We start from the raw sequence: 7,857 nt of genomic DNA on the forward strand, positions 1-7,857 counted from the left end.
AGCGGCCACCTGTGATGTCGCTCAGTGGGCCGATCATCCCACGGTGTCGGCGAAAAGGGGCAGTGATGGGCGGTCTGGCGTGATGTCAGCGCTCCCGAACTGGAACAGCATCCCACCTCGGCGGTGCGTGATACAATCAACCTGGCGCGGCGTTCGTCAGAACAGGAGACTCCCAGAAAACCGAGGCAGCGGCCTGATTTGAAGCAATCGCAAAGCTGGCATCGATTCTAGGCAGTGAAGTCGCGCCAGAACCCTCTGCTGCGCAGTTTTCATCGCAGAATTGGCCCGCTGACTTTCAGGTGGCTGTTGAGGTCTGGTGGGCCGGAGCTAGCTGTGAGCTCAGCAGCCATTGATCAGTGATCACCAACGTGAATGATGAACAATGGCGGCATCGGCCAGGCAGGAACTGACACGCTACGGACCAAAGGGAACGGAGACTCCAGCGTGGAGACAGGCTACGTCGTCGCCGGCTTTCCAACACCGTGACGCTGGTGCAGTCTGGGGAATTAAACTTGACCGTGACCACGAGATCCGGGGAAAGGCAGACAAGCCCACACGCAGCGCTAGATATCCATGACATGGAACACCCCAAGCCAGGTTCTAGAGCGAGCTGGGAGCTCATTCTGAAGTTCGTCCGGCCTGGCGCCATCATCGGACCACAAGCCGGACAGCGACGGCTGCCCCGTTACTTGCATAGATCGCGGCAGCCAGGCGTGTTGCAGCCACTGAAGCTTTCCCCGCACTCGACCGCCATGTGGTGTTTGGTTCGCTCCTTTTGAAGAGGTCGATATCGGGCTTGATCTTCACGGTCACGCTTGGTTGGCAGTGTCATCATGACGCTTTGGTGGCCCTTGGCCTTTCAGCGATGGCGTCAATTCTACGGGGTGTGAGGAAACATGGGATAGATGGAAGCCTTTGAGACGAGTTCTTGAACAATATCGAAAGGCTGGCATTCGCCCCAACTGACAGTAGTTGACCTCATGGATGGAATTGGAGCACGCGTAACGACATGGAATTCACCTTCCAATGAGACGAAACAACATACGTTCTTGGCCTCGCGGAGCGTTTGGGATACTGCTAGACGACCCCAGATTCCCCGCAGCTTCCGCGCAATGACACGAGCCTACTTTCGAACAGCTACCGCCAGCATGACCAGATGACAGATGTATCGTGACAACACCTACCCCAAGCTATCCGGCGGATCTCTTCCAGCGGGCTGGAAACGTTGAAACGTGGGATGTAATGCGGGATCGAGACAGTGGTGATGCGTTCCCACCGTATATACTCATGTGGAGTAGGAGCCTCTGCATGTAAACCGATTGCGGGCCAACCATAACAGGACAACTCTTCAGTTCAACGCTTCATCTTTCTACAATGCCTCCAAAACGGTGCTTCAAAAGAGGTTTACAAGTTTATTCCGTCGTCAGAAGCCGACTACCGACTAAAGGCGACCGACCCTGAACCACAGCCAAGACGGGGAAGAGCCGTGGCCACAGCTGGCCTGTCCGTTTTGCGCACCGCCGTCGAGATAGGTACCTTGCCTCGTTTGAACTCGACAGCAAGAATATTTCCGTGACACACAGTAATATCAATCCCAGGATCGAATGCGACCTCGACTACCATCCAGGGTCCACTGAGGAGCACGAGTGTGAAAGAGGGACGATTTGGAACGGAATTGAGGGAGACCAGGCGTCAAAGGAGGAAAAGGCACCTTACTGAAAGCATCTTGGCGGCACAGACAGCATCGACTCAATTCCGCTGTGGTAGCATTGCTCAGCATCCACCCACTCATCCGGTCGCGCAGCAATCTGCTATCAACACCCCCTCCCTCATCTTGGGGGCCCTGAGCTTGGGGCTCAAAAAGATCTTTGCCCCGTCACGCATTGCAATCTTCCACGGGTAAAATGCCCAGAACATGCGCCTGTGGGTGAGGAAGGCTTGACGTGGAGGAGGCACACTTCATCGCGCTCGCTCACTTGGGATTATGTGGTACAGCAAGCAGCAATTAAGCTCCACTCGCGATACTCTGCGGTCCTCACTGAAGACCGTCAACATCTACATGCACTCGGCGATAGCGGATATTCAATAACGATTTGCATCGACCACCCCGATATGTGCTAGTTGCAGGCGGCGAACGAGGAGCGACGCCTGAGCGAAAATTGGAGAAGTCTGCTGTGGACGGAAGAGGTGGGAATGACATCAGCTCGTGGACTGATTTTCCCCAATGACCCGAGGCTGTGTTTCTCTTGGCTGGCTTCCCGTCCTCCAGCTTTTGGAGAGCCCTTCGTCCAGGCCGCTGGAACTCGCGCTGTTGGTTGCCCGAAGCTGCCGCCGCGAGGACGACAATTGCTTGGTGTTTTTGTCTCGGATGCCGACAATGGGTCTCGGTCCAAGTCTTCAACAGATTGAACCAAACGACGTCCTGCTCACCCAGCATGGGTCGGCCCCTCACTACAAGCATTTGGGGCTAGGATGCTGCGAAAAGTACATGCCGAAATGGCTAATGGGATGGGAGCCTCTTTTCTCCTCACAGAGGCTGCACATCACTACCCTCTCGGTAGTTTGGCCTCCGTTTCGTCTGAAAGACGGGATATCTGGTTGGCTCACGTTTTCAATAGTGTACCTGCTTTGCTTACCTTCATCCCATGCTCTAACGAACAGCACTATAATCAATGGGATGAGGAGGCGGCGGAGGAAGACAGAGGCAAAAGACAGGGAGGAAACCGGATCCCACTTCGCACCACTGCGGGCTTTTCGATGTCATTTACAATGGGCTTCCTAGACCAGGGCCAAGGCGGTCTCCGACGAGGAGTCTGTGGTCACTCCACCATGCACCCATCCAATTCACCACCACCACCCGACATTGCACCCAAAATAATGAATCTTAAATGGAGCCTCCGTTTAACCCATTCCCAATTCGACCCCCGGTTCGGCCGTCTCTGGGCTTTAAAGATCGGCCCTTGACCAGACGGCTCGCCTTAGTCTGCATCACAACCTCCAACACCTTTACTCGACCCACTCCCTCTTCATCCTGCATACGCAGACGCACGCCTCCCCTCCGCGACCTCGACCGCGACTTCGACCTCCTCATCCCAGGCTTCAAGCCTCCAACAGCTCCAGTTCTCCGCGTCGGACGGTCCACGTATCTGTACATACCCCAGACATTCACACCTTCGCGACGCTACCGACCCATCAGCTATCTCGCTTTTGCGCTGACCCTCGACCCCGACCTCCATTTCTCCTCTTTTTGGCTATTCTCCCAACTCTTTTCCCCATTACTTAAACCCTTCTCCCCACCCCTTCCCCGGAGTCTAAGGAGTCTCTTTCTCCATCACCTGTGTGCCTTCTTCCGTGGAGTTTGACTGCTCTTACTGCAAGATACCCCTTTGCTCGTTTATTATCGCTTGGTTTAATCCTTCCCTCTTGTCTTATACGCCCGGAAGAGCACACAATGGCCACGCACGAGACTCACCACAATGCCGTCCCTCCAACGGACCTGGAGAAGGACGTGCATACATCTGGTGCTGACCATCATCACAGCGACCTCAATGGTGCCCAAGTAGGCCACAACACTCAACGAAACGCCGGGCCCTTTACCCGCGTTGCCGACTACCGGAACATGACTGAAGGAGATGCGCAGGCATTCGGTGGCTCTCTCCAGCCCGGACTGTGGAAGCCCTACGAGCACAGAAAGTTCGCCAACCCGGCGCCGCTGGGTCTTTCTGCTTTCGCCCTCACGACCTTCGTCCTTTCTTGCGTCAACCTCCACGCTCGCGGCGTCACTGCGCCCAACATCGCCGTCCCCCTCGCCTTCGGATACGGAGGTCTCGTCCAGCTCCTCGCCGGCATGTGGTACGTCCAGTTTTTCCATGTTCATCTTTTCTTTTTCCTCCTACCGGGGTCCCCAAATTTCCCCAACATCTCATCTCATCCGTCTCCACGATACCCCCCGCAAGCGGAAGCTCCGGTGTGATGATGTGGAGCATCTCGCGCTCCTTCGCACCGGAGTGGATCTGGACTTGGGCACATCTGTGGAAGGTCGGTAAGACGGAGGCTGCACCAGGCAGGGAGTCTGTGGAGAAGAAACGCAATACGAACCGCACTCGCTGTCATTTTTCATACGCGCCAATGCTGACCATTGGATTACAGGGAGATGGCCGTTGGTAACACCTTTGGTGCTACTGCTCTGTCCTCGTACGGAGGTTTCTGGATCTCCTACGCCATCCTGCTCACCCCCAACTGGAACATCATCGGAGCTGATGGCCCGTACGCCGCCAACTACTCTGACCACTACTCTGCTGTCGGCTTCTTCCTGACGGGCTGGTTCATCTTCACGACGCTGCTCTTGCTGTGCACCTTGCGCTCGACCGTCGTCTTCTTCCTGCTCTTCTTCACCCTCGACCTCGCCTTCCTCTTCCTCGCCTGCGAGAACTATGCCGCCAACAACGGCGCCTTGACTGCCTCGCGCAACCTCCAGATCTGCGGTGGCACCTTTGGAATGCTAGCAGCATTCCTGGCATGGTATTGCGCGCTGGCTGGTATCCAAGATGACAGGTGAGCTCTTTTCCTTCTTCCTTCTGGCCGGGCGCTCGCGGGGGTCTAGTCTTAGACCCAGACTAAAGCCGGGACGGTCGCTGCCCCTCCCGCGAACCGTCAACGCGATGTCATTGAGGCGCGCCATGTGGATTCCATTTGCTAATCATTCTTTTGTTTGCAGCAACTCCTTCTTCCAGGTTCCCGTCTTCCACCTCCCGTGGTCCGACAAGGGCCGCGAGATCCGCAAGGCCAAGAGCCGCTCGTCCGCCTAAGCGGTGACGAGGCCCACGAAGAATGTTTTTGTGATGTGTATTCTACGTTTTATGCGCGACGTTGCGGCGACGACTTTGTGCTGAGATGCATCCGGCGTCGAGATGGAAGATGTGGATTTATTTTTTGCAGCGGATTGAAGCAGAAAAAGGATACCCGCCGACCACTACCCCCGGGGACACAGGGTGCCTGTCGCTCCCTCGGGACAGGGAACACCGAACGGCGAAAATGCTTTCGCCGGCAGGGTTGCCGTGGCTCCGCCCGGGGGCGTGTTGAACATATTCCCCAGGACTTGTTTCTCATTTGAGCTATCGGGAAAAATGTGCTTTGGCAAAAGGGATATGAGCTTTAGAAAAGCTTGTCCTGCGAGAGCCCCTTTATTTAATGAATGCGATAATTTATTTATAAACCTTACTCTATCTATTGCCTTACTGTCATTTTTCGCCATCGATCCCATGTCCTTGCTCTCTTGACGCGATGCACGAGCGACCTGTCGTCCGCTGACGCGACTGCCACCTTTGCGAAAGGCTCAGTCGCCGCGCACAATACTTAATGGTCGTGAAGTGACGTTGAGGAATCGTCGTCAGCCAATGCGGCAGTTGGCGAGCATCCGGCCTTGGCAATGGCACTCAAGGCCTGACTAGCTCACGAAGCGGCTGTCTTCTCTCTTTGAATTTATCCTTTTTTGACGCAATTACGGGAGATGCGCGCCGCTGCTGGCTTGTTTTCTCTCGGCGGAGGGAGGGTTGGGGGCGTTTTGGGGCCTTGGCGTAGGTCATTCTTTGGGGTGCGGAGAGGAGGGTTGTGAGGGGAAGTTTGGTGGTGGTGGTGGTGATGATAGCACCAACGCCCAATTTCATGTCAACCCGGCGAGTCTTTTAGTTCACAAAGGGAATTCGTTTCTGTAATTTGCTTGGTATGCGTTCAATACTCCATGCTTTTCCCTTCGAGATTCGGTTGATACGCGTGGAGTGAAGAACAATGATGCTACATTTCCAGATACCTCCTACGACGGCCAAGACTATCTCGGGGACGAGGACGGCTCCGAACGATGCGTTCCAGACTGTCTCGGGAGCGAGGGCGGATCCGAACAATGCGTTCCCGCTCGTAGTCCTCGTGGTCATGCTTTCGGTTTCCACTACCTTCATGCATAGCAACCTTCCAACTTGGCCTTTCTGTGTCAAAGTGACACATGTGACGCGGTTTGGATTGGCTGTGTTACAATCGTGAAGCTTGAGCTCAACAGGGCCCATCGTATCGAGAACAGGATCCGTCTCGTCATGCCTTGAGAGACAAATAAAGACAACGCCATGATAGGACCGCAATAGATCGAGGAATCCTTTGTCATGGAAAATTAAACTTTAATTAGTAAACCTCTCAAACTGGGCGTTAGAAGGTAGGGAAGCATACTGCGAATTTCGACACAACCCCTTCGATCTTCATAAGACCGTTTTGCCACCAATGGCCCGAAATTGACAAGATACAGATACGCTTCAATCTTTTGTACGTCTTCGAAAATCTTCTGCAGTTGTTGTATATAATCTTCTTGGTGATGTATCACGTCCAACAGATCAAGCCAAACCAGTGGCCGCCTTGCATTCTCAGCCACTCCTGTGTAATATTTGACTATATTAAATTCGCGGTTCTCAAGCACAGGCTTTCTATACCGAAAGACGTACCTGCGACGACGGGCGAGATGAAATACATTCTGGTCCGCAGAATGACAATTTGTCCATTTGATCGGAAAAAAGATAGTGACGGTTGCACGTCGCCCCGGCAAGATTGGAGCAGGGAAAGGCTAGCTGTCGCACTCAAACCATCCTGGGTGAGTTCGCATTCTTCCCACTTAACTGGCCTCAGATGATCAATGAATATCGATGCCCATGCGAAGTCAGGCAACGTCCTAACAAATATGGACCCTGAGCAGATCATGAACATCTTATCATGATTGATGTTTGACTTATCGACAGGTCCAAGTCGCTGCAACGACGAAGATAATGTTTGAATTGGGGATTCCAACACGAGGTTATCCAGGACAACAACTCTTTCACAAATCTGTATCGACGGAGTGGCCAATATCAGTAAAACACTAGCTTGGTCGTCGGTTACAAGAAGCGTAGAACTTACGACATCATTCCACCACATCCAATGGCCCAGCTTTCTGAATAGCAACATCTCGCTGTTCTCCACATGCGAAGCGGAATGGTGCGGTGTACAGGAGGCTGGACCATGATATTGCCAATAACGAACTTCAACTTGGGACATCTCAAGATACTGTCTCCCCCGTGCGATCATCCTATCGGACACGGCCATTTGTTCCTCGGTGGGTAGACTTCCTAAAGGAACAACTCCCATGGTGTCCAGAGAGATGACCCTTATGACGTCGTATGCATAAATCAAGACTTCATAAGATGCCAGATACCAACCATTGTCGCTTGTCACATCGACACACCATTTAACGCCATTGACGAGAAGTCCGCGCCGTTGGTGTTCGGTGACCAGCTCACATTTGGCCACCATCCAGCATTGCTCATACAGCGTATCCTTAATAGGGGTTGTATCGGCTGTGTAAACGATGTCCCCTGGCAGGAATATCTTTGGAAGGTCTGCAAACCCAACGCCACCATCAAGTAGCTCTTCTTGAGCGGCTATAGCCTCCGCACGAGACACCCTGGTGTCGGCAATCGCCGGGCAATCCGTGCTCCCAGAAAGTTCCCTTTCAAGGTAAGATTTGGTGATGTCGGGGATTTCATCGCTTCGGATCATCTCTTCCAATTTGGATCGTACTAAAAGGGTAGCGATTCTTTGATTCAATCCAGGGACCTCCTTGGCACCCTTCCCATGATCCACAAGCGTTAAGTTGATATTGAATTCGGTGAATAGCTCATCGAGAACTTCGCGTGGTCTCCGTTCGGGCTGTTGCGGCTTGTTGATCTTTAGATCTTCTTCTGTATCCTCCTCCTCCTGTGGTGGAGAGATCTCTTGTTCATGCGGGAGAACATCTGTGTCACGATTAGCAGGGATGTCGTTCTTGGGAGGCTCTAATAGGGC

General features: G+C 53.5%; 1 protein-coding gene across 1 annotated transcript; it reads left to right on the forward strand.

Moving 5' to 3' along the window:
* Positions 1–3,451: 3,451 nt before the first annotated feature.
* Positions 3,452–4,808, forward strand: COL26b_007998 (uncharacterized protein; the record flags this gene model as incomplete). The annotated part of the gene is made up of 3 exons (XM_053180774.1): positions 3,452–3,852; positions 4,150–4,554; positions 4,718–4,808. The coding sequence occupies 3 exons, from the start codon at positions 3,452–3,454 to the stop codon at positions 4,806–4,808; spliced, it is 897 nt and encodes a 298-aa protein (XP_053035296.1).
* Positions 4,809–7,857: the final 3,049 nt, after the last annotated feature.

Source organism: Colletotrichum chrysophilum, assembly GCF_026319265.1.
Source record: "Colletotrichum chrysophilum strain AFK26 chromosome Unknown scaffold_67, whole genome shotgun sequence".
In the NCBI taxonomy this organism is placed as follows: domain Eukaryota; kingdom Fungi; phylum Ascomycota; class Sordariomycetes; order Glomerellales; family Glomerellaceae; genus Colletotrichum; species Colletotrichum chrysophilum.